Source organism: Corapipo altera, unplaced genomic scaffold (genome assembly GCF_003945725.1).
Source record: "Corapipo altera isolate COAL_440 unplaced genomic scaffold, ASM394572v1 77b, whole genome shotgun sequence".
In the NCBI taxonomy this organism is placed as follows: domain Eukaryota; kingdom Metazoa; phylum Chordata; class Aves; order Passeriformes; family Pipridae; genus Corapipo; species Corapipo altera.
This window is the reverse complement of record NW_020884933.1, coordinates 535260-560858: the sequence shown is the minus strand read 5'-3', so window position 1 is coordinate 560858 and position 25599 is coordinate 535260. Positions and strand designations below refer to the sequence as shown.

Genomic DNA, 25599 nt, shown 5'->3' with positions numbered 1-25599 from the left:
GCTGGGGCTGGGGGTGCTGGCGGCCGCAGCGCTGTGTGTGCGGGCGGCCCCCGCCGAGCCCTGCGCCGCGCCCTGCTCGTGCCGCCGCGGCCTGCTGGATTGCAGCCGCCACCGCCTGCCCGGCGCGCCGGGCCCGCGCTGGATCCCGCCGCTGCCCGCCGGCACCACGGGGCTGTGAGTGAGCGCCGAGGGGTGTGCACAGGCCTGGCGGGGGCGGGGGGTGCGGGCCTGGGGCCCGGCGGGGGCGGTGCGGGGCAGGGCATGAGCGGGGCGGGGGCTCGGGGCCCTTCTCGCTCTGTACAACTCCCTGACAGGAGGGGGGAGCCGGGGGGTGTCGGGCTCTGCTCCGGGGGATAAGGGACGGGAGGAGAGGACACGGCCTCAGGCTGTGCCAGGGGAGGGTCAGGTTGGACATCAGGAGGAATTTCTGCCTGGAAAGGGTGGTCAGGCCCTGAAAGGGGCTGCCCAGGGAGGTTTGGAGTCCCCACCCCTGGAGGTGTCCAAGGAAGGACTGGACGTGGCACTCAGTGCTCTGGGCTGGGGGACGAGGTGGGCATCGGGCAGAGGGTGGACTCGATGGTCTCGGAGGTCTTTTCCCAGCTAATTGGTTCTGTGGTTCTGCCCGCGGGGTGTTAAGAACGGGTTCAGAGCCCGGAGCGCCGAGGGCAGGGCGGCCCCGGCTCTGGGTCGTGGCTCATGGGGAGAAGCGCCGAGGATCCTCGTGGGTCCCTTCCAACTCGGAATGTTCTGTGATTCCGTAAGAGTGAAAGGCTGGAGCGGAGCCCTGGAGAGAAAGAGGGTCTACCCCTCAAGGCTCCGTGTGCCGGGGTCGCAGGGAGCAGCTTCACGCTGGCCTTGCCCTGCTCTGTGCCAGAGGAGTGTGGAGCAGAAGCAGGTTGTGGTTGGGAAGGCTGTAGGTGATGCCAGTCAGGTCAGGGCTTAACGTTGTCTCAGGTCAGGCTGTAGGACACAGTCCCTTAAGATTGTGCTTGGAAGTGTTCCTTCCACCCCGACCTCAGCACCTCCTGCTGCTCCTGGTCTCCTCTGCATCCCTTTGCGGCTCAGGGACTCTCCCCTCCGTTAAACCTTTGTGGACTCTCCTTGACATTTGCCGTTGTTATTCCAAAGAAATCCCACAGAGCAATTAAGAGCCATCCATAGTCTCTGCTCCCAAGTGTTTAATTAGACAGTGTGCTAAATAGTGTTCACACAGGTCAAGCCTTTGTCCTTCCTTGACTGTTGCTGTCACAGTCACGGTTGCTTTTGTCACCTTTGGCTACAACATACTCAGGTGGAAGAGGTGCTGGAATATGAGGGATATCAAAACCTGCTTCTGTGCACAGAGTTCTCTGTCCCTCCTGGAGTGATCGTGTTTCCCAGTTGATAGGAATGGCATTATTCCAGACCAAGAGAAAATTAAACCTGTTGGGCAGGTACTATAAACACACAAACCACTGTTCAGTTAACTCCAGGAATTCCACTAGCAGGACTCAAGAGTCTGATCTGTGTCAAAAACTAGACATGTCCAAGGAAGTTTGTCACCTTCTTGCTCTTTTGTGGTTCTCTCCTTTCCCTGCACAATCAGCCAGTGGAAATGTTTAGGGAAAAAAATGTGCATTTCAGCATAGAAATACAACTTGTGCGTGCAACCTTTCGTGTTTAGAGAGGCACAAGGATATTGTAACTTGTCAGGGAGGGTGTCAGCACCTGGAGAAGGGAGTTGGCAGTTCATCAGGAGGCTAATAAGCAAAATGATATCCATGTTGTTTGAAGAGCAAGTTTTCAAGCTTCAACAAATACTTGTATCTTTCTCCAAGCTGATGGAGGGTGTGTTTGAAGCTGCTTGGCACAACTTGTGTGGTGGGAAGAAGCGGGGCTGGCACCGTGCTGTGTTGTGCAATCTGAGGTGCTGCAAACAATAAGGGTATGAGACTGGTTTGGGTTGGAAGGGACATTAAAGATCATCTTGTTCCACCCCTGCCATGGGCAGGGACACCTTCCACTAGCCCAGGTTGCTCCAAGCCCTGTCCAACCTGGCCTTGGACACTTCCAGGGATGGGGCAGCCACAGCTTCTCTGGGCAACCTGTGCCAGGGCCTCCCCACCCTCACAGGGAAGAATTTCTTCCCAATATCCCATCCAACCCTGCCCTCTGGCAGTGGGAAGCAGTTCCCTGTGTCCTGTCCCTCCATCCCTTGTCCCAAGTCCCTCTCCAGCTCTCCTGGAGCCCCTTTAGGCTCTGGAAGGGGCTCTTGAGGTCTCTCTGGAGCCTTCTCTTCTCCAGGTGAGCACCCCCAGCTCTCCCAGCCTGGCTCCAGAGCAGAGGGGCTCCAGCCCTGGGAGCATCTCCGTGGCATCTCTGGATTCACTCCAACAGCTCCACATCCTTGTGGTGTTGTTCCCAGGGCTGGAGGCAGCTCTGCAGGTGGGGTCTCACCCGAGCTGGGCAGCGGGGCAGAATCCCCCCTCCCCTGCTGCCCACACTGTGGGATCAGCCCGGCACACGGGAGAGGTTTCTGGGCTGCAGACACGCATTTCTGGGTCCTCTTGAGGTTCCCATCCACCAGCACCCCCAAGTCCTTCTTCTCAGGGCTGCTCTCCATCCATTCTGTATCTGTCTCTGTTGTGGCTTTCAGGATTTTGGCACATGAAGTGTGGGTGATGCTTTTTTCTTTGCTAGGACTGTTCTGGCAGTTCTCAATCTAAACGAGCTATAATGCTTTCCAGCTGTTTAAAATTAATCAAAGCCTAATTTTTCTCACATGATGAAGTCTCTGATCTGCTTTTCTCTTAGTTCTATGATATCACTTCACCTGGCTTTGAGGAGACAAAAATTCTTTTTCCTAACTCTTTCAAAACTACTTGCAGGTGATGCTTCCATTGTGAGGGGGGTTGGTTTTCTCTTAGGGTTTTGTTTCTATTAAGGCCAGGAGAGCACTTTTGGAACTTATTTTCACGATGGAAGTATGCAGGCATCTGTAACTTCATTTTTTTCCTGTGAAGATGTATGTTTTGTGGATTACTTGGCAGGTGATGAAAAGGGTAGGGAAGTCTAGGAGTTGGGAAATATTTTTTATATGTCTGCATCTTAACACATTAGATTCTTTAGAACAAGGAATTCCAGCCCTGTTTGAAGGGTGGGTGTGTGAAGGGGGAGAGGGAAGCACGATGCTGGTGGTCGCTGCCTCCAGTCCAAGTGTGTTTATATATCCTGGTAACTAGAGAGATGATGAATAAAAGTAGATTAGGTATCACTTAATTAGTTCAGCGAGTTCCATTCACAGTAGGTTTTTTTGGGTGAGCTCAAATGACTCCCTGCATTGACACCTGTACCAGCACAGTGCCACAGCTCAGCTGGGTTGAGTTAAGGTCGTTCTCCATCACCCATAATCAGTTTGGTGTGTCTGTTCTGTTTTATTTACTTAGGAGATGAAAACCACTTCAGTTCAAAATGAATGTTTGGATATGTTATACACAATACCAGATGAATCTTCTAAAATACAAATTTTTTGTGTTTGCTCTGGCTCCTGCACAGCCTGGGCCTCCCAGTTCCAGTGCAAGGGCTGATAAAATGATGGATTCTTCCATTTTGGCATTTCTAGAGCAAGGGAATTGCATCTGGTTCTGCAGGATAGCAGGAATCTTAGCTGTGTGATGGAATGATCTCTAAACACAGAAAATCAGCCAGTGAATTTCACTCTGTATTTAGTGATCAGTTGATCTGTTTGAAAAGTAAAAGCATCAGTAACAGAAACTAGATATAAATAATGTCAGAACTGGTTTAAATATGAGTTATACCCAACTTCTTGAAAGAGAACTTACTGCAATGAAAACTGTTGTAGTCCGGATTTGACTAATAATAGAAAAATATTCTATTTCTGGGTATTTTCTAAATTAAAATCTTAATTTCTAATTTGATAATCAGACAGTAGGCTTTTGTTAGCAAGTCCTCATGGTTGTCAGTGTTTTGGAGCTTGAAAGAGGACTTACTGCAATGAAAAATTTGTTGTAGTCCAGATTTGACTAATAATAGAAAAATATTTTTCTGGAAATTTTCTAAATTAACATATTAATTTCTAATTTGATAATCAGACAGTAGGCTTTTGTTAGCAGGTCCTCATGGCTGTCAGTGTTTTGGAGGCATTTGGGCAGTGTCCTGAATAACTTGCTTTGACTTTTGGCCAGCCCTGAAGTGGTCAGGCAGCTAGACTAGAGGATTGTTGTGGGTCACCTCCAGCTGAAATATTCTGTGATGTTCTCCCTGGAAGCCTTAGAAAAATCCAGGTTCAGCTTTCTCTGTGTACTAATCCGACTCCCCAGATCTTTGTCAGTGCCCACTGGCTGTGCCTGACACACAGGTTGGTCTGGCTCAGCACCCATGGCATGGTTTTGCTCAGCAGTGGAGCATCTGCTCCCCTCCAGGGGTGTGTTGTTATCTTCCATGTCCATTGTCTCATCCTTCCTCCTTTGGGAACAGCCTGGCTTGGTGCTGCCCGCTCTGGTTAAACCCAGTGCTCCAGGATGAGGCTCCTCAGCACTGGCTGGGTGCCTGCATGTTTGCAGCACCCTCCAGGAAAGGCTCAGCTGCTGGGATTTGGGATCAGCACTCCCTCCACCAAGGGCTCCTGCGGGTGCCCGGGGGCTGAGCTGGGTGATCCAGGCATCCCAGGAGGGTGTCCTGAGCACTCAGCATCCCTGAGGAGGGAAGGCTGCCCAGGAGCAGCTCACACTCCGTTGTTTTTGTGTGTCTGGCATTAAGGTTTCCTTTAATTACCACATGTGCCACGGGAGCCAGCCTGCAGAGCAGCGTTTGGCCGTTGCAGTTGTTCTCTTCTCCAGGTTCTCTTGATTGGTTTTTATTTTTTTTTTTAATTGTAGGGATGAATGATTGTTTTCAAACCTGCTTGCTGCTCTATCTCTATAATTTGCATCTCGATGTAATTAAAAGAATACATTAACAACTGCCTGACTTGCCATGACACCCAGGATTTTAATAATTCATGGCTAGAACGGAATCTTTAAGATGAACCTGAGGGGAAGTTACCAACAAATAGTCTGTCAGGTGTCAAGTCCTTCCTCTCTCCTAATAAGTTTTGGTCTTACAGATCAAAAGGAGCCTACCAGAGCTCAAGGGATGTTTGGACAACGCTCTGAGGCACATGGTGGGATTTTGGGATTGTCCTGTGCAGGGCCAGGAGTTGGGCTTGGTGATCCTTGTGGGATCAGGTTTGGCCCTCAGTGTGTTTGGAGTCAAGCACGGGCCCAAAGCTGTTGCAGGAGCAGAGGAGTGTGTGGGTGCTGTGGCTGCCCAAGCCTGGTTGTCAATGGAAATAGTTTTAAATATTCTCAGCTACATTTTAATATTCATTTTAATAGGTACATGGTAGTTTTGGTTGTAAGGGGTGATTTTTCTCTCCTGTGTCAGCATAGCTGCTGCCTGTCTGATAAGCTTCAAACTAGCTGTGATAAATATGTATTGTGTTGCACAAAGCATACATGGTTTGGGTTTTTTTTTTTTAAATTTATTTTATTCCAGGAGCTAAATAACTTTTCTCTCTGTTCTCTAGGGATTTAAGTCATAATCACTTATTATCATCCAACTGGAGCATTGATTTGTCTGTTCATACACTGCAAGAAGTGTAAGTTGGTTTTTATGAGGATAAACTCTAGAGATATCCTACCTAATTCTAATTAGAACATTTCATTGCATGTAGAGATACCTCGTCTGACTTGTAGAAATATTCAGTGCAAGTTAATTAAAAATGGATGCTCTGTGTTGGCAGCACACTTTATGTATAAAATTGCTGCTTTGTGAGCAGAAAACTTTTTCATAAAAGATTGAAAGACCAACATTTTAAAGAGAAATGAGACATTGTTTTGGCTATAGCTGATTTTAAATGAAAGAGAAGTAATAATATCCATGAAAATGGGAAAAACTAGCATGTTTTACTGTTAAATTGTTCAAATTATTAGCATTTAAGCTTTTAGTGATCTTTTTTGTCAACTACTTAGTATTATTGATGTAATAAACTTGTTTAATGTGCTGTGATATGAATTATTTCTGCTGTGTACAGAAGGGTTTTTCTTCTCTTTGAAGCGCCAATAATTATTTTTAATCTCTTTTTAAGGAAAATGAATTACAATGAGCTGAGTGAAATTCCGTATTTTGGAGAAACAACTTCCAATATAACTCTTCTCTCATTGTAAGTAACAGCTCATCTGCCTTTTTCTTATTTAACAAAGGGGAGAATGGTGTTAGAATTCTGCCATCAAATTGCAGGAAAACATCTTCTTTTGTCTTGAAATACTGCTCCTCTGAAGGGCTTTAGGGAATATGTAAGCACTCTTTAAAGAAATACAAATCAGTTGGACAATCAAGTCACCCTAAATTACCAATAAAATGCAGTCAACCAAGGCAGGCAGCTTTGAAGGGGAGGGATTCAGTCTGGGAATGACAGTTCCCACAAGGAACAGCCCAGCTACAGGCCTCAGAATTTGAATCTGTTCATATGTCGAGGTGGCAGATAGCTCTGGGATTTGCAGTATTGCTTTAGGAACTAACACTTTTGGAAGCATGTGGTGCATGTCCCACACTGGAGGCTCCCTAATGTTGATACACAGAATCCTGTCACTGTTTCAGCTGGATGACTGGGAGGATGTTTGGATAATCACATTTACTGCTGATCTTTTTCAGGGTGCACAATACCATTCCAGAAATAAACGCTGAGCAGCTCCAGGTCTACCTTTCACTGGAAAATCTAGATCTTAGTTCTAATCTTATCTCAGAAATTAAAGCCTCCTCTTTTCCACGGATGCAGCTGAAGTACCTGTAAGTACAAGGGATCTGTTGTGCCAGGGAGTCCTGGCTCTACAGTGATAGTGTTGGACACCTCACTGCTCTGAAGTTACTACCTTAAAGTAGGGGGCTTTGCATATCTTTGGACTGCTAGCAGTGCTTCATGGAGCTATAAATGTGCATGAAATAAAATATTTTTCATACCAATCCGTATGAAATCCCAGATAATATGGAAAACAACTACTGCTGTTGTCAAAGTGCAGCCAGCAGGGACAGGGGATGATTTCTGCCCTGTTTGAGTAGATCACTGGGGACACTGTCTCAACCATGTCCAACTGAAGCACAGGCATGCAGTAAAAAACAGCTCCTTGCACTGATTCCTTTGGAAAAAAGGATTTGGTGTCCCAGAATTCAGATTCCTGACGTGACTTCGCAGGGATCTGAAGTTCTCATAACCAGTGGCCTGTCTGGGGTGCTTGTGGCACTGTGTTCATAAAATTCCCCGTGTTCTGAAAGGCCTCTTTCCCCCTTCCTTTCCTAGGAATCTGAGTAACAACAGGATAACTACTCTAGAGGCAGGTTGCCTTGATAACTTATCGAGCTCACTGATGGTGGTTAAGCTGAACAGGAACAGGATTAGTGTGATTCCACCAAAGATCTTCAAATTGCCTCATGTGCAGTTTCTGTGAGTAACAGTCCTGAGAGCATAAAACCAGCATTTACAGCTGTGTTGTTCATCTCAGCACGTTATCATTTCACAGTGGTGCCTGTTGAAAGGTGTGTTAATATTTGAATGTCGTCTTTATAAAAGGGAACTGAAAAGGAACCGGATTAAAATAGTGGAAAGCCTTACATTCCAAGGGCTGGAATCCTTAAAATCCTTGAAAATGCAGCGCAATGGGATTAGCAGACTAATGGATGGAGCATTCTTTGGCCTGGGTAATATAGAGGAATTGTGAGTATGCCTAATTGTGGAATTTCTTTAAGGGTCTGACTCTGGAGGGTTTGTCCTGAATGGCTTCCCTTACATCAAGGCTGTGCTGAGATATTGAAGAAATCATAGGAAAAGAGTATTTTTGCATTATTTTTATGTCATATTTTTACTTCAGAGGTGGAAAGATAGATTTCCCCATCCCTGAAATGTCCAAGGCCAGGTTGGATGGGGCTTGGAGCAACCTGGGCTAGTGGCAGGTGTCCCTGCCCATGGCAAGGAGTGGAACTGGGTGATCTTTAAGGTCCTTTCCAACCCAAACCATTCTGTGATTCCATGATATTGGTGTTCTTCCCAGCCTCTTCCCACTTGGTGATCACAAATGTTGGACTCTGTAGTTGCTTTTTTGCTGGTTTTCATTTGCAGTCCCCATGACATGGGGCTTTGCTCTGTGACTTTGACAGAGCAAACACCAGGGTGTGCCATGCAGTGTTAGCAAAAAAGAAATTACCTTTGAAAACAGAGATTGCAGTTTTGTTTCTACCACTGGATCCCTGAAGCTGGTGTTGGGTTACTCAGTTCTTCATATACTTTAATTCAGTCTTTTGCTTTCAATGGAATCTGGATATAATTGTGCATTTTGTGTTTTCTGATGCTCCATGTTAGTAAATAATTTTGAGACCCACAAGGTGAAAGTTTCTAAATAGATGTTTCATCGATTATCTACTTGACAAATGTTTTTCCTTCTAATTCCTTAGAGAACTGGAACATAATAACTTAACAGAAGTAAACAAGGGCTGGCTGTATGGGCTGAGGACATTGCAACAGCTCTATGTTAGCCAGAATGCCATCACCAGGATCAGCCCAGATGCGTGGGAATTCTGCCAAAGACTTGCTGAGCTGTAAGTCCTGGGCTGCTTTTCACTGGGGATTTTGGAATGTTGCAATAACAGATTGGCAAGAAGGAATTACCAAAGGAAGCACTCTTATTTCCTTGTCAGGCCCATGATAAGTGCTGTGTATTTTACTTATGAGTGTTCTGTTAGAGAAATTAATCAAAACACAATAGTTAATCAAGTCAGATAGTATCTTCATAATTAATCCCCCCTTTAAATTGTGTGCTCCATGTTTCCAGGGACTTGTCGTACAACCAGCTCACTCGCCTCAAGGAATCTGCCTTTGTGGGACTTGGCCTGTTGGAGAAGCTAAACCTGGGTGACAATCACATTAGTCACATTGCTGATGGTGTCTTTAGGGGTCTGACAAATCTTCAAACCTTGTAAGTACAGAAAAACATCGAATTGAAATTTCACTTTTGGAAATAAAGACAATGGCTATTGCACTGAGATCACTGCTGGGCTGTCCTGCCTGCAGGTGTGGCAGGGCTGATAATCTTTTGGTTTGCCAAGATAACAGAATTCCAGCCCAGCCAAAACAAACCAACCACTCAGTTTTAGTGGTGGTGAGAAGCAGTGACTTGGTGACCCTGAGTGCCCAGATGTGCCCCAGTGGTTCTGAGAGGTGTGGATAACCTGGGTAAATGCCACTTGTGGAGCAAATAGCCTGGAGCTCTTTGTTCCAGAGGGTTTTGTGTTAGGGTTGGAACCTCAGAAACCAAGTGGTGAGGCCTTTTGTGTTGCAGAAGGTGTGGTTTAGGCCACCCTGCCTGTGTGCTGGAGTCACACACTAACAGGAGGTGGAGGGTTCCTCTTGCTGTCACAGGCTCAGCTCTGCACTTGCCAGGACCTTTCACAGCAGCTGCAGCTGTTGGGTATTTCTGAAAAGACCCAATCCTGCCCCAAGTAGATCTGAACAGTTGTAATTATCCTAAACAATGGTACTTGAGAAAGGAGTGAAAGTTTATAACCCCTCTGTCACTTCATTAAATAAATGCTTAAATAAGCAAACTCACCAGAGAGATTTATGTAAGCAGTCATATTCTGTTAACCTTAATGCAACCTTTTAATGAAATAATTAAACCTAATTTCTTAGGTTTAGAGCAGCATGAAAAAGAACAAGAGCAGATTAATTAGTAGGTTTTCCTGGGCTCTCAGGGGCGTCAACAGCCCAGGGCCTGGCCCTTTCCTTTGGGGCTGGAATGTGCAGCACGGGGGGCAGTGGTGATTAACAAGGCTCCAGGCATTCGTGCCCAGCCAGGCATGAGGAGCCAACTCCTCTGCTCACACAATGAGGGGCTTTTCTTTTGGGTTGCTCGCTCGTTTTGCTAAGTGGTCTGAGTAGTGGAGTGTAAAAATACTTCAAACAACAGGAGACACCGTGTGGCTGCAGGATTAGTCCCATTGTTGGTTGTGTGCTGGTTGTTTCAGGGCTGAGGCTGATGTAAATATTTCTCTGTGTTCAGCTCCTGCCACTCTGTGTTGGAGAATAAACTGTAAAACTGACATTAACTGCAAGGTAGAATTAAAAGAGTGTCTAAAAAATAGCACTGAAGTTTTCCATCTTACCCCATTATTTACTCCATAATACTGTGAATAGCTTGGCATTTGTGTTCTCCAGCATTCACCATCTAACAACATTCTGAATCAGACCTTGAGATAATTCTGGAAACAAGTTTTAAATCACAAGAATTAGCAACGTGGAAATAAATTTGACGTATTATTCATCTGGTCACTCTCATTAGATCACATCCATGTCAAGTACTTTAGCTTGAATAATTTTTAAAGAGGAAAATATTTAATGTGAGCAAGTTTCAAGGCCATATTTCTTCAGACCTTGTGATGCATGAAACATGGAATTCCTTTTATTTTTGTCCTAAAATTTAACGTGCATATGTATTAATTGTGGAAATGGCTGCTGCCTGCTGTTAGGACCAAGACTTTCATATTTCAAAGAATTATAAGAAAACAATGTTACTGCTGATGGTGTTCTGGAGGTTAATCCAAGTCTCTTCCAGGATGGAGTTTTACACAGTTTACAGTCTCACCCAAGGGAAAGCAGATACTTCATTTTTCCCCCATTAGCACAGGGGAAAAAGGTGTTTATATGAGTGATATACACAGTTGCCTGTGTATGGAGCTAGTTTTGTGTCAGTTGACTCATTTGGAAGCTCCACAAGCTGTTGCACAGAAACACAGTACAGATTATTCTTTATTAGTGTGATTTCCTTTAAACACTCCTGTCTGCAGGGACTTCTGTGCATGGTAGTATCACAACATGCTCTTGACTGAGTCCATCCCATTCAGGCTAAAAATGCAACTGAGTTTATTTCTTCTTCTCTCTAAAAAGCATTTAATCCTCTCCAAACCAGATTGCTCTATTGCTTTTGCTGTTTAGACCTCTCTTCTCCATAAGGGGCTGAAGTGCTGTGCAGAGGTCAATCAGAAATCCCATTAGCTGATAACGAGATTTGTGAACAGAATATCGACTTCATTCTGAAAATCCACCCCTGTGTGCCTGGCAGCCCTACACTGTAACCTGTGTGTGTAATCTCTTAATATGCTAATGCTGTTATAAGCCTGTTACTGGGGAAGATTAATTCTGCTGGTGTATTGCTTAATTCCCTTACATGAACCAACTTGCTTCAGGAGCCTCTCCCAGCTCCTGGCAAATACTCCCTCACATGACAAGTGCTGGTCAGACTGGGGCTTTCCTTAAATACCACATCAAGAAGTCGTGCTGCAGAATTTGTTTGTGGTTCTGGCTGCAGCACTGATCAGGAACAGTTTTCCCTTGCACCTCTGAAGTGGGATATTCATCTCCTGACAAGCTTAGTTTTGTGAAAGATTTGAGACTTTCCAGGGGATGCTGTGCCAGAGCACTGTCCCTGGCCCCTACAGCACTAATCCCTTCCCCAGCTCACTGCTAAGCCTGGTCATGATGATGTTCCAAGGCTTCTTTCTAAGAAAAAAAGCTTAGTTCCAGGCTTTTCCAGGGCTTCTTGTCTAAGACAGCTCTTCTCCTGCAGGGACTTGAGGAACAACGAGATCTCCTGGGCCATAGAAGATGCAAATGAAGCATTTGTGGGACTCAGCAGGCTGGATAAACTGTATGTATTACAAAGCATGGGAATGACAGCACTTCCCAGGCATGCAGAGGAGAGGGAGAGCAAAATATTAAGCAGTTGTAAATCAGTGACAGGGCAGAAAGCCTTTTTAAGTGGCAGCTGTTCTGTGTTTCCACTTGTGTGCCACAACCTCCTGATATGAGCTTGGGTTCCACGTTCAGGAACATTGGATTGCAGCACTGATTTGAAGAAATTAAGCAGAAGTACTTGGCTTCATTTATTACTGAATAGCTCCCTCCCTCTGTGTGATGATCATCAATTCCTGTCCTTCTTTGGTTTGGCTAAAAGTTACTGCTTTTCAAAAAAACAACCCCAAATCACAAAGTATTTTTGAGGAAACGTGGAACACCATTGAATTAACAGCTTTTCAGTACTTGGACTATGCACTTTTCATCCAGTGCCACGTGCTTTGTAGGAAGCTCCATCCTGTGGACCTACAGACATGGCTTGTAACAAATAGCCTGGTGTGAGGGTGCAGTCCAGGAGCTCATGTGATGGTTCTATTTATCACTGTTTCATTCTCCTCACTTAAATTTATCTTCTGACATATCTCTAACCCAAGTCTTTAAGGTAAAAATAGAAATGAAACCCTGTTTGTGGGAAAATTAGTTGAGCCTTTAAGCTAAAAAAAAATAGCATTTAATCTTTTAGCTCAACTAGAAATAGAAAAACTGTAGTTAAGCATTATGGAGAACTTCTTTTGGGTCCTGTTTGTGAACTCATATTGACATTCAGACTGGGATCTGGGGCTTTGTCTTTCAGAATCTTGCAAGGAAACCAGATAAAGTCCATTACCAAAAAAGCATTCTCTGGTCTGGAAGGGCTTGAACATCTGTAAGTACTTTACACTGTAGAACTTGTAATTATTTGTCAACTTCAGTCTTACATTCTCTGTCAAATTTTCAAGAGTTTAGCTGAAGATACCACATGAAATCACACTGACCCATTATTTTGCTTAACTTGCAGAGATCTAAGCAACAATGCAGTGATGTCCATCCAAGAAAATCCCTTTGCCCACGCTCAGCTGAAGGAGCTGTAAGTTCATGACAATTATTTAGAGATTTTTTAACAAGCCCTGCCTTGGAAAGAATCCTTCAGCCAGTGTAGGGTTGTCTGAAGTTCAAACTTGTTTGCTTCCATCATGAAATATTTGCAGCAATGCTGGTAAATTATGAACTCAAATATATTTAGGATTAAGGTTTGATAAAACCTGCACCTTAGTTGCAATTAGGAGGAGATAATTCTTTTTTTTTTGCCAGTGCTGAGCCATTAAGTTTTTCCTGTCTTATGATTTCGCAGCACTCACATGTGGGCAGGGAACAAAAGAAATAATTGGTCAAAAATGTTTGGGGGGGGTTAGCAAACCCTACATTTTGACTTCCTATTTTTGGGGCTAGGGAGAGGCTTTAAAATTCACAGCTACACAAGACTTTTTACATGCTCAGCAGATATTTAAGCTGCTAGAGCCTCTTGTGGTCTTCAGAATTTGAAGTATTATAGTGTGAAGTGACCTTCACACCCGTGACTAATCTTACTGTAACACAGTCCTTTCTGTGAGATAAAGTCTGTGAATATCATGTAATCTGGTCTAAAACTGTTATTCCATTAGTTAGTCTCAGCCAGATGGATTTAATCTGCAAGATCTGCCAGTGTGAGGAGACACATTTTAGGTGTTAAAGATTTCTTTGCCTTCTCTGATGTATTTTAAAAGTGAGGAATCATTGGTATGTGCAGGCAAAGAGCAGGGTGGAATCCTGGCTTGTCTGGTGCCTCTCCTCTCCCACTGCTGGATTCATCTTGTAGTAGGTCTCCAGTCAGTCATAACTCACACATAATATTTAGGAAACTTTGGAAGCAAGTGGTGGGGAAAAAGTTGAGCCATCATTGTTTCCCGTTGGCAGCTCTTCTGTGGAGCAGAGAAAATGATCTGCAGTTGATACCTGTATGAAACAAATCGCTCTTAAATATTTATCAACTGGCATGAAAATGAGAATTGAGGCTTCTACTCATTTTATAATGGCAAGTGTGCTTAGTTTGAGACATGGAGCTGCTCTGCAGTGTTGCTCTTTTAATTGCTTTGAAGAGGGATGAGATAATTGTAAAGACAGACTTAGTGTTTTTGGGGTATTTTTTTTAGAAGTTGAAACTCCAAGGTTATATTCTCCAGAACTAAAAAGAAATTTAAGGTTTTAATGCTGATGCAGAGGAGTTGTTTCTGTCATAAATAGCTAAAATTTTATAATACCCACGGGTGAAGAATAATACTGTAAATCTTGACAGTTCTGAATGTGTATGCTTTAAGTTGTTTTGCTGCATGAAATCACAGGTAGGATTGTGAAATGCACTTTATTCACCCCGTTGTTCTGCCTTGTTTCTGCAGAGTTTTGAACACAAGCAGCTTGCTTTGTGATTGCCAGTTGAAGTGGCTGCCCCAGTGGCTCACTGAGAGCCATTTGCAGCAGGCCGTGAATGTCACCTGTGCCCACCCTGAGTGGTTGGCAGGACAAAGCCTTCTCAGTGTGGACCCTGACGACTTCGTCTGTGGTTTGTATTTTTAATTGGTATAAAATTTCATTTGGCATAAAAGCATATTTTTAATTTGGTAGAAAAGCATGGTAGCGTGAGTCTGTGCAGCTGAAATCAGGCTGTGGTGCTGTGGAGGTGCTTGGTCTTGGCTGTGGTGCACACGTGGGCCTGTGTACATCAGTTTGGGGTTTCATTCTGCTTCTCTTTGCTCTGTTTTGTGGTGTTTGAGCACTGAAGCCAACCTGAGGGAGCAATGCTGTGAGACTGCATTGTTTTTTATTTAGATTACTATTAAAAACCAGTTATGCTTCCATTCTCTCTGCTCATGGATGCCATGAGCTTTGGAAGGGCTGTTTGACACTTCCTTCCTGGTTCTTGTCCATACCAGCAAGGCTGGAGTATCAAAGAATCATGGAAGGGTTTGGGTTGGAAGGGACCTTAAAGATCACCCAGTCCCACCCCCTGCCATGGGCAGGGACACCTTCCACTAGCCCAGGTTGCTCCAAGCCCTGTCCAGCCTGGCCTTGGACACTTCCAGGGATGGGGCAGCCACAGCTTCTCTGGACAACAACTAGAGTAGTTCACACTCTGATGCACTTTCTGGTGCTCCATATCTGGGATGTTTATCTGGTCTCTGCCACCACAGTTTCAGACATAAACCTGTTTATTTTTGTGACTGAACTGTGAGATGAAGAACTGAGAGACTCTTCACCCAGAGTCCTGGATGAAGTCTCTGGCAGGCCTGGAATTAGTCTGGTGTTCCCTTTTCCAGGTGAACAGTCTGATAGAGGTTACTTGTGTGTGTGCAATTCTTTTATTGCTTTGGTGGTAGAGGCTGCAGTAATCATCATGTATAGATGCAAGCACCCTCTTCTCCACTCCAACATCACCACTGTGGTGCCTGACAGAACTCTGTGTGTGCCTGTGAGAGAGTCTCTGCTGAAATAATGAGTATTGAAGTCACTCTCATTGAGTGGGTTGAGATAGTGAACTGCCAGCTTGTTATGCTTTATACTTGTAGAACGTAAAGGCTCTTCAGGATATTTAAAATATCTGAAAGTAAGTCTCAGCCCTTCATAAAATAGCCTGGCTCTTCAGCTGAGCAGGGCTTTTGGGTGTGAGCTAAATATAGCAAGTTCCAGGCAGCTGGGCTGCTCAGCACCACATTTCCACACTGATTGTTCCCAGTGCTGATTCTTCTGCCTACCTGTGGTTCTAACCCTCCTTCCCAGCTTCATTTCTGGCTGGAAGCAGCTGAATCTGCACACCTCCAGCGGGACACCTGTTCCCAGAACTTTCTTTCTGCTTGCATTGAGCGAGTCTTCCCTACAATATTAATTCGAGTCGAAGGGGAAAGCACGAGCTGATCTGGGTGGTTTTTCTTTTCAGACAACTTCCCGAAGCCGCAGATCAGGGTTCACCCCGAGACCACGGTGGCCCTGCGGGGCATGAACGTGACGCTGACGTGCAGCGCCGTGAGCAGCAGCGACTCCCCCATGGCCACGGCCTGGCGCAAGGACAGTGAGGTCCTCTACGATGCAGAGGTGGAGAACTTTGCCAGGTACCAGCAGCAGAGTGCTGAGGTGCTGGAATACACCACGGTCCTGCACCTCTTCAACGTGAACTTCACCGACGAGGGGAAGTACCAGTGCATTGTCACCAACCACTTCGGCTCCAACTACTCCAACAAAGCCAAGCTGACTGTCAATGGTGAGTGACCTAAGTCTTTGTTTGAATAGCTGCAAGTCTATTTTTCACTAGAGCTGGCCCAAAATACTCTTGCAAGTCTGTCTCACTGGGATTTAAAAATATCAAACATCTTTTTGTAAAGCAGAAAACAAATGTTTTGGGTGGGTTTTTTGTGGGTGAAAAGCCTCCGTCTGCTTTTTGAAAGTGGCAGCTGCCTCCTGTGCTTTATTAGGAGACAATTGGTTGTTCATCTAGTTAATTGGAGGTGGAATTCTTTAAACTGAAAGCTCCCTCTGCTGTCTCCTCAGAACTCAGCACCTTTCCCACATGTTTGTAAAACTGGGGAAGACTCAACTGAAAATAAGTGGTAGGACTGGAAACACTCTGAAAAGTGAAGTCTTTATTTTTAACAGTCAGGATTCTGTTTATTTTGCCTTGAGGGAAGGGAGGTGAGAAGTCACTGTCCACATCAGTCAGCAGGCCACTGATACCCATGGTACCTGAGAGGAGAAATGAGATGCATGTTCAACTTTTCTGTTAGCAGGGGAAAAAAAGGTGTGACAAAGGTTTTAGGAAGGAGGCTAAACCTTATCCCTGTCTGTTCCCCATGAGAAATCTTGTTCTTCACATCATCTGAAATGAAATTAATGGCTTTAAACTGAAAGAGAGTAGGTTTAGATTGGATATTAGGAAGAAATTCCATATGAGGGTGGGGAGGCCCTGGCACAGGTTGCCCAGAGAAGCTGTGGCTGCCTCTGGATCCCTGGAAGTGTCCAAGACCAGGTTGGATGGGGCTTGGAGGAACCTGGGATAGAGGAAGGTGTCCCTGCCCATGGCAGGGGGTAGAACTGGATGAGCTTTAAAGTCCCTTCCAACCCAAACCATTCCATCATTCTGTGAACACTGTAGATACTGTGTTTAAATTTGGAGGACAGACTCTTAGCAGTGACCTCTGAAAATTTGTACAGTTCTCCAGAAGAATCTGCCCCTCTCCCTCTAGGGACAACTTCAGGTGTGTTCCAGATGTGCATGTTTCCAGATTTTCTCTCTGCTGTGGACTTTTGGCTGCTTTTTACCTGAAACTCTGTCCCCTTTGATCCAGAGCTCCCTTCTTTCCTGAAAACCCCCATGGATCTCACCATCCGCACCGGGGCGATGGCCCGGCTGGAATGTGCTGCCGAGGGCCACCCCACCCCACAGATCTCCTGGCAGAAGGACGGGGGCACAGACTTCCCAGCTGCCAGGGAGAGGAGGATGCACGTCATGCCTGAGGACGACGTGTTCTTCATTGCAAACGTGAAGATGGAGGACATGGGGATCTACAGCTGCATGGCCCAGAACATCGCGGGGGGACTGTCAGCCAACGCCACCCTCACCGTGCTGGGTGAGTCCTGTGCTGATCCACGCTGGCACGTGGATCCCTGTGTGTCTGCAGGGGTAGTGAAAGCCCATAAAATGAGGTTAAAATACAAAGAGCAGCACTTGGTGTGACTTGAACAGTGAAGCTGAGCTGCAGGGCTGGCCAGTGGAACTGGAGTTCATATGATCTTGGCAAAGGTCTGAGGGCCATATCTCAGTCCAGCAGTGGAGATTAGGCAGGTAATTTGTGTTGCCTCAGAGCAAATTTAGTAACATGAACTTGTGGCCAAGAAGGCCAGTGGGATCCTGGGTGCATTGGGAAGAGCATTGCCAGCAGGTCAGGGAGGTGATCCTGCCCCTCTCCTCATCCCTAGTGAGGTGCATCTGGAGTGCTGTGTCCAGTTCTGGGCTCCTCTGGGCAAGAGAGATATGGAGCTTCTGGAGTGAGTCCAGCACAGGGCAACAAAGATGATAAAGGGAGTGGAGCATCTCTTTTAGGAGATGGTGAACAGCTGGAATCGATGATCTTAGAGGTCTTTTTCAACTTAAATGATTCCATGAAAGGCTCAGGGAGCTGGGCCTGTTCAGCCTCGAGAGATGATGTCTGAGAAGGAACCTTATCTGTGTCTATCACTATCTGCAGGAAGGTATCAGAGGGCAGGGTTAGATGGGATATTAGGAAGAAATTCTTCCCTGGGAGGGTGGGGAGGCCCTGGCACAGGGTGCCCAGAGAAGCTGTGGCTGCCCCTGGATCCCTGGAAGTGTCCAAGACCAGGTTGGACAAGGCTTGGAGCAACCTGGGCTAGTGGAAGGTGTCCCTGCCCATGGCAGGAGGCAGAACCAGATGATCTTTAAGGTGCCTTCCAACCCAAACCATTGTGTGGTTCTATGAAATTATCTTACAGTTTAATTTTTCCCCTCCGCTATCCCAGAAACTCCTTCCTTCGTGAGGCCCCTGGAGGACAGGACGGTGACCCGAGGGGAGACTGCTGTCCTGCAGTGCATAGCTGGGGGCAGCCCTGCTCCTCGCCTCAACTGGACCAAGGACGACGGGCCCCTCGCCGTCACAGAGCGGCATTTCTTCGCCGCGGCCAACCAGCTCCTCATCATCGTGGATGCTGGGCTGGAGGATGCTGGGAAGTACACCTGCATCATGTCCAACACCCTGGGCACCGAGCGTGGCCACATTTACCTCAATGTCCTGGCTTCCCCCAACTGTGACTCTTCCCAGAGTGGCATTGTCCACGAGGAGGACGGCTGGACAACCGTGGGCATCGTGATCATCGTCGTCGTGTGCTGCGTGGTGGGGACATCCCTGGTGTGGGTCATCGTCATCTACCACATGAGGAGGAGGAATGAGGATTACAGCATCACTAACACAGGTAAAGTTGCAAAAAGCAACAGTCTTTGGCCCCGTTTTTAATCCAAAACGCTTGAAATTTCTGGATTCATTACAAATGGATAAGATTAAAGAACCGAAGATTTCCTTCTCAAATCTCTTCAGGGATTTGCTCAAATTCCTTCATTTTAGAGGTTCTTTTAAATACCAGAAGTGTACTAATTCTGTTCCTTATACTGTAGATTTGTCCTACATTGAGGGAAAACAGTAAAGTTTGCAAGTAAATATTTGACTGAACTTAAAAAGATTTTCAGGACCTGGAATAATGTGTGTAAATTTCCATTCCCTGTAAGTTTGGAGCCAGCTATGTGGATTTTTAATCACTGATGTAGGAAAAAAGATAACTAGGTAGGAGAGAAGATATCTACATGTGAATTGAAATTCTGGATGTTCTTGTTAATGTGGGGAATAGTACTGGTAATACCTTGAAATCTTTGTGCTGTTGATGTCATCGGTGTTAATTCTGCCTTGCAGAGGAGATGAACCTTCCTGCCGACATTCCCAGCTACCTGTCCTCCCAGGGAACACTGTCAGAGCCTCAGGAAGGCTACAGCAACTCAGAGGCAGGGAGCCATCAGCAGCTGATGCCTCCAGCTGGCAGCTACGTGCACAAAGGCACAGATGGTAAGCAGAGCCCTCAGGTGTGTTACCTGGGCCTCAGCTGATGCCAGGGCACAGTCTTGTCCTCACAGGTTAAATGCCAAGGTAGATTTTGATCCTGCTTCTTTCCTTTGGCATCTCAAGAGCCCAGGCTGTAGAGGTGGAAATAGAGTTTGCTGGGATGATGACTTGCTGTACCTCTTGTCCTTGGTGTCAGATTCCAGCCTCTCCAGACATCCACTTGGCTGCACTATTATATATATAAAGGGTCTGCACTATTCCCTGCCTTGTTGGGACACTTTTCAGGATACTTGTGTCACTGAGTTTACAGAGATGCTATTTTTTACCATCCAGATGCTGAGGAGCCATCAGTATTTATGTAGACTGGCTTGAAAAGTGATCCCTCAGTGTTTTTCACACCTGCCCCATGATCCATTCCCTCTAGTGTAGTCCCACTGCACTAGAGTCTGTGTCAGGAAGGAGCTGAGAAGCAGCTCATCTCAGTGACCAGTTTGTCATCAGGTGTGAGGTGTGTGGGCATGGAGGGACGAGTCAGGTCCAAGAGCGGGTGTGAACAGGTAACAGGTATCCCTGTCTGATCCCAGGGCTGTTTCAGCCTGGTTCCTAGTCTGGCTGGACTTGTGAAATAGGGGAGCATGTCCATGGTTTCCTCTGGTCATCCTCAGAAGGGCAATGCTGTGGAGAATTTGGGTGAGGGGAACCTGGGGATTTCTCACGTGACCTCTCGAGCCTGAACTGTATAAAGGCCCTTCAAACTCTGCTGCTGTAACCCACGATCACACCAGGACATAAAGCCTATGGAAATCAGGCACCCTCGTCCTTCTTGAGAGTATTTTGTTCTTTCCATCGTGTTCCTCAGGTGGGGCAGCACCACTGGTGATCTGCTCAGACTGTTACGACAGCGCAAACATCTACTCCCGGACCCGAGAGTACTGTCCCTATGCCTTCATCTCCGAGGAGGATCCCCTGGATCAAACACTCCCCAACCTCATGGTGCAGATGCCCAAGGAAGCGTACACAGCACGCACCCAGCACGAAACCAGTGCTCTGGATAATCTCCTGGCAGACAGAGACGTGCCTGTCTTCCTTACCAACCACGACAAAATCGGTGAAAAGAAAACCTCCTCCCAGCAGATTAATGGTGAGTGTCCCCTTTTCCTTTTGTTGCTTTGTGTTCCTTTGGCTTTCCTTGTGCTGCCCTTCCCTGTTGACACACAGCTAATCCTTCAAGTGCCTGTAGTCTGTGGAGTAAATTTTATTTACCACCTGATCTGCAGACTAGCTCTCAGTTTGCATCCACTACCCGAGATTGAAGAGGGTGATGTTAAAAATACAGAATTTCTACAGTTCAGCTCTCAAACTTCATGGAATGTGAGCCTTTGAATGTACTTCAAGGACATCTATTAACCAGAAGTTGGAGCTTCACTTGAGAAATTCAAATAGCCCTTCTGCTTGAGCTGGCCTGAGGTTCAAAGAACTCCCTAAATTGGTTGGTTTTCAGTTGACTTTCTTCCAGATCACCTTTTTAAAAATTCACACTGAAACTGTGTGTGCTTCTGGTTACTGGAACAGATTGCTGGAAAGGGAGAGCATCCAGCAAAATATGCTCTCAAAATCAGCAAAAATAACCTCAGAAAGACTGTTACTGCTGAGTCACACAGCTCAAACCTGCCTAAAATCTGAGTGTGATTGATCTCTGCTCTCTGTGACCAGGGACAGGACCCCAGGGAATGGCTGGAGCCGTGTCAGGGGAGGGTTAGGCTGGATTTTAGGAAAAGGTTCTTCCCCCAGGGGTGGTTGGGCACTAAACAGGCTCCCCAGGGCAGTGGGCACGGCCCAAAAGTTGCCAGAGCTCTGGGAGTGTTTGGAGACAGGGACAAGGTGGGATTTGGGGTTGGATGATGGGGTTTGGACTGGATGATCCCTGTGGGTCCCTTCCAGCTCAGCACATCCTGTGGCTGTATGAACTCGCTCCTGTTCACCTTCTGATTTTCCTTCCTCAGAGCCCTTCCAGGTCCCTCTGTGGGGGGTCAGCAAAGACCTGGCTCACCCTCACCCCCATTTCCTGCACCCCCCGCGGTCCCTCCGGAGCGACGGAGCCGCCGAGGGCGAGCGGGACCAGGCCCAGGGCTCGCCCAGGCCCTCCTGCCACAGGCCCCGCGAGCACAGCCTGGACTTTGCCAGGACACGGAACAGTCACGGCCACAGCGAAGCCACGTAAGGCGCTCAGAGGGGGCCTCACGAGCGAATCCACATCAACTGACTGTATTTTCTACCTCAGGACTAACCCCAAGGCCAAAGATTCTCGTGCTGTGTGTGTGTCTGCAGTTACTAAAGAGACTCTTCTTGGAGTCTCTTCTTCACGTGCCCTTTTTCCTTGGATTTCTCTTTTGGGAGGTCGGAACGTGCACCGGAGAGCACGTGGGTGATCGGTGCTGTCTGCAAAAATAGCATTAAAGCATGGATTGTGTGGTGCTGGAAGCAGCCTTTGTGTTGGTGCATGCCTTGGAAAGCTCTCAAGAATGTGTGTAGCTATTTCACAGTGCTTTGTCTGCTTGGAAACAAACCATCAGGGCCTCCTCATGGAATTCCCCAGGAACTGTAAGCATAAAACTCTTGGCCAGCTTTTCCTTCCTTAGACTGTTGGCAGGTGCCTGTTACCAGTCTGAGTTTGGGCCTTGTTTTCTCCAATGAATAATGGACTCTAATTGTAAATAAATTTGCATTTATAAATATTTTGTATACACTAAGCATATAAATGTGTTGGCTGTAATGTAAATATATTTTTTATTATGCCAAAGTATGTATCATACTGTTAGTCTTGACAGCTGCATATCAAGCCATATGGGATGTTTTGGGGGGACTGAAAGCTTGTTTGTGAGGGGATAGAGCTGTCTTTGTTTTGGAAAGGAGTGAATTTACTTATAGATATGTGGTGAAACTGTGATATTGATGCATTTCATTGTTGCCTACAACTCTGTGTGCATTAAGCCTGGCTGCAAGCTGATGCATTTCGTGATATTAGCAGAATTCCAAGTTTTATCTAAGCTTTTACCTTTAAAAAAACCCCCTTCATATTGTGTACATTGAGAGGTCTCCATGTATTTTTCAAAGCTGACAGTTAAGTGAACTTTTAGAAAGAATGTGATGATGGAAAGGATCAGGTAAATTGGGAGAGCACTTGATAAACACTTAGTGAACTATATTGTGGGGTTTCTGTTTCCTCTGCACAGCCAAAGGCATAAAGCACTCGTGTCTTTTTCTGTTGTAAAATATCAGGCTAAACAGTTGAACTCAGTGTGGCCTCAGACCTCAGTGTGGCCAAAATGTTTAAATATTTGACAAGTGAGAAATGAAACAATGCAGGGAACCACTCAACACTGAAAACCCTGAGACAGAGAAAGTGCAAACTTCATGGTTCCAGTGGGATGTGCCTGACAAAATCAGGAGGAAGAACACTGTAAAGACTTCTGAGAAGCTCTTTCTTCTGGGAAAGTGTCCCGTTGGGTAGAAGGGGTTAAAGACTCCTCAGGGATGGGTTTTCAGCAGGTACTTTGTGCTCAGCTTCTGGTGCTCTGTGCTCACACCTGAAGAGTGAGGTGGCCTTCCTGGTCACTGGTGCCTTTTTTTTTTGGAGCTGTAGGATTTGTACCCAAATAAAACCAGCTATGTGGGTTTTTTTGTAGAGACAGAAAACCCCTTTTGGCCCAGCCCATGACAGGTACGTGGGACTTCCCATCGATCCATCCCTAGTGTGGCTGAAGTGTGAGGTGCAGTCGTGCAGAATCACAGCTCAGACTTTACAGGCTGTGGAGTATTTGAGTAAATGAGTGAGGAAACACTGGGACTAATGATTCTTTTCCCACGGCTCTTTGGACATGAATAATAGTCAGATCTGTGCAAATGAGCAAATATTATCAAGGGCTCTTCCCATGCTCTCAAAGCCAGCGTGGCTGCTTTGATAGCAGCTTTAGTGGGAAGAGCATCCAATTGTCCTTGACCTTTGGGTAAAGTAGAAACACACAGGTGTGTTAATTTTTGGGTTCTGACAGCTGAAATGTTTTAATAACATAAAAAAAAGAATTTTAAGTTCGCTCCTTTCTGGTTTTATTTCCTCCAGGCTTTTCCTTCCCAGGCAGCATTCAAGACACGGTGCTTATTCTCAATCCAAAGTGATCCCTGCTGTGGGAACCCAGTACTGTCAGTTTAAATCCAGATGAGAAAGGTCACATCATGAAACCACAGCAGCAGCAAAGCCCCCTCCTCCTGGGCTGCTCTCTGCAGGCAGTCACTCAGGGTGCTGCTGGAATGTGTGATTCCCAAGAGTGGGAGAACAACATCCCAGCTGCTGCTCTGTCTCCCATCACTGTCTGGGAGACACTTACTCCTTTTCCTTTCATCCCTCTCTCTCCTCCGAGGAGCTGAGCTCACTCAGATCTGTCACAGTGCAGCTGGGGATGTCCAAACCTTGGGAATACCTGGGGCACAACTCCCTGGAGGGAGGGAATTCCCGTTAGGGAGGTGAGACCTGCTTGGCCAGGACCAAGGCTTTAAAATCACTACTGTCTGCACCAGGCCAGTGCTGGCTCTTGGAGCCTCTGAGGAGCTAAAGCTGCTCTGATTTCTGTGAGAGAGGGGCCTGGAAAAGCTGCCTCCATGAATCAGGATATTTACAGCCTTCCATGAGCATTTAAAGTCCATAAGCTGGTTGTAAATAGCTGATGATTGTAAGTAGGTGACACTTTGCTGCACTGTGGAAAAGCTTCCTTGGTAGACTTGGATTCAAATCATGTGTCTCTTCTCTCCCTTTGCTCCAGGGGTGCAGGGGGGACAGAGTGGCCTTTCTTTTTTCAGTAAAAACAAGCAGTTTCTTCAATCAATGCCAAAGCACTACCAGTACAGGAACTGGGGGTTCAGAGGCAGCAAGAGCAAAGCTGCTCCTGTTCCCTGTTGCTATTTCCTAGTGTCTATTTATATTTTTTTCACATAAGAATGTATATTTTGTATAGCATGTGTAATATATGTTTGTCTATTGTAATATACGTCCATTCAATAAAATGCTGTGTACACTGAGCATCCAGTGTGACTCTGTGAGTTTGCAGATAGAATAATTAAATTTTGATCTATGATATTTAATTTTCATAGGGGGGAAAAAATTAGAGTAAACTTTGCTGTCTGGACATGGTCCTGGGAATCCGGCTCTGAGGGCTGGACAAGGTGACTTCCAGAGGGTTTTTCCACCTCAACCATTTACTGATTCTGTGATTCTCATTTCGGTTTTCCTGCAGGAAGCACCTGTACCCCCTTTGGAAAACATAGGGGGGTTCTCCCACAGCTCTGTGGACTCTGGGCCAGGAGCCTCGTGGATCAGTGTGCTCCCAGCACTGTCCTCCTGCACTTCCAGTGCTGCCTTCCTGCCACTTGGATCCTCTGAGGTACCAAGGAGATTTTCTTTCCAGCAACAAACTGTCAGCATGAGTAGGTGAGAGCATCTTGCAGGTACCTGCTGCAGGAGGTGCCTCCAGCTTCCATCCTTCCTCAAAGCCAATGTGAGTTTTTTGTTCCTTTGAATAACTCCCTCTCTCTCTCACTGCATGCTTCTGCTGGTTGATGTTCTGATAATTAATCACCTTTGCTCTCCTGTGCTCTGTTCTTTGTTCTTCACTGTTAATCCTGTTCACAGCTCTCAGCATCATGTACCTCTCCCAGGTTAACCTGAGCTCCTGCAGCTGCCTCGTCCCCTGTTCTTGCTGACAGTGACATTGGCACCCAGGGCAAGGGCTCCCCAGAGTTGTGTGTGCCTTGTCACCTGCCCTGGCTGTGACTTCTGTGTTTGTTCTGGAGGGGGACTTTGCACAAGGGCAGGTAGTGACAGGATAGGCTGGAACAGCCTTAAGCTGAAGGAGGGCAGGTTTAGATTAGATATTGGGAAGAAATTCCTCCCTGTGAGGGTGGGGAGGCCCTGGCACAGGTTGCCCAGAGAAGCTGTGGCTGCCCCATCCCTGGAAGTGTCCAAGGCCAGGTTGGACAGGGCTTGGAGCAACCTGGGCTAGTGGAAGGTGTCCCTGCCCATGGCAGGGGGTGGAACAAGATGAGCTTTAAGGTCCCTTCCAACCCAACCCATTCTGTGATTCAATGATTTAGGAGTTCACATTCCTGATAACCAGGGATCCGTCCAGCCTCTGCCTGGACTGGGGCAGTACCTGGCTGAGCAGGGGACAGCAGAGCCAGCTCACCACCTCACAGCAGCTCAGG

The 25599-nt window shown here is 46.4% G+C and overlaps 1 protein-coding gene across 2 annotated transcripts; it reads left to right on the top strand.

The window, feature by feature from the left end:
• Positions 1-157: 157 nt before the first annotated feature.
• Positions 158-24418, top strand: LRIG2 (leucine rich repeats and immunoglobulin like domains 2). Of its 2 annotated transcripts, XM_027659819.1 has the most exons (18): positions 158-174; positions 5567-5638; positions 6128-6202; positions 6694-6828; positions 7337-7480; positions 7607-7750; positions 8485-8628; positions 8862-9005; positions 11652-11732; positions 12513-12584; positions 12717-12785; positions 14131-14294; positions 15666-15986; positions 17068-17349; positions 18257-18706; positions 19198-19347; positions 20204-20485; positions 21348-24418. In XM_027659819.1, the coding sequence occupies exons 3-18, from the start codon at positions 6132-6134 to the stop codon at positions 21563-21565; spliced, it is 2871 nt and encodes a 956-aa protein (XP_027515620.1). In that variant the 5' UTR covers positions 158-174; positions 5567-5638; positions 6128-6131; the 3' UTR covers positions 21566-24418. The 2 variants fall into 2 exon arrangements, with proteins under 2 accessions (XP_027515620.1, XP_027515619.1); XM_027659818.1 differs by lacking the exon at positions 158-174 and having other exon boundaries at positions 20204-21437.
• The last annotated feature ends 1181 nt before the right edge of the window (positions 24419-25599 follow it).

Coding starts and splice junctions, on each gene's coding strand:
- LRIG2 (XM_027659818.1), top strand. CDS start 6,132: ATGAATTACAATGAGCTGAGTGAAATTCCGTATTTTGGAGAAACAACT. Junction 9,006..11,651: donor CTGACAAATCTTCAAACCTT/GTAAGTACAGAA, acceptor CTTCTCCTGCAG/GGACTTGAGGAACAACGAGA. Junction 12,585..12,716: donor CTGGAAGGGCTTGAACATCT/GTAAGTACTTTA, acceptor CTTAACTTGCAG/AGATCTAAGCAACAATGCAG.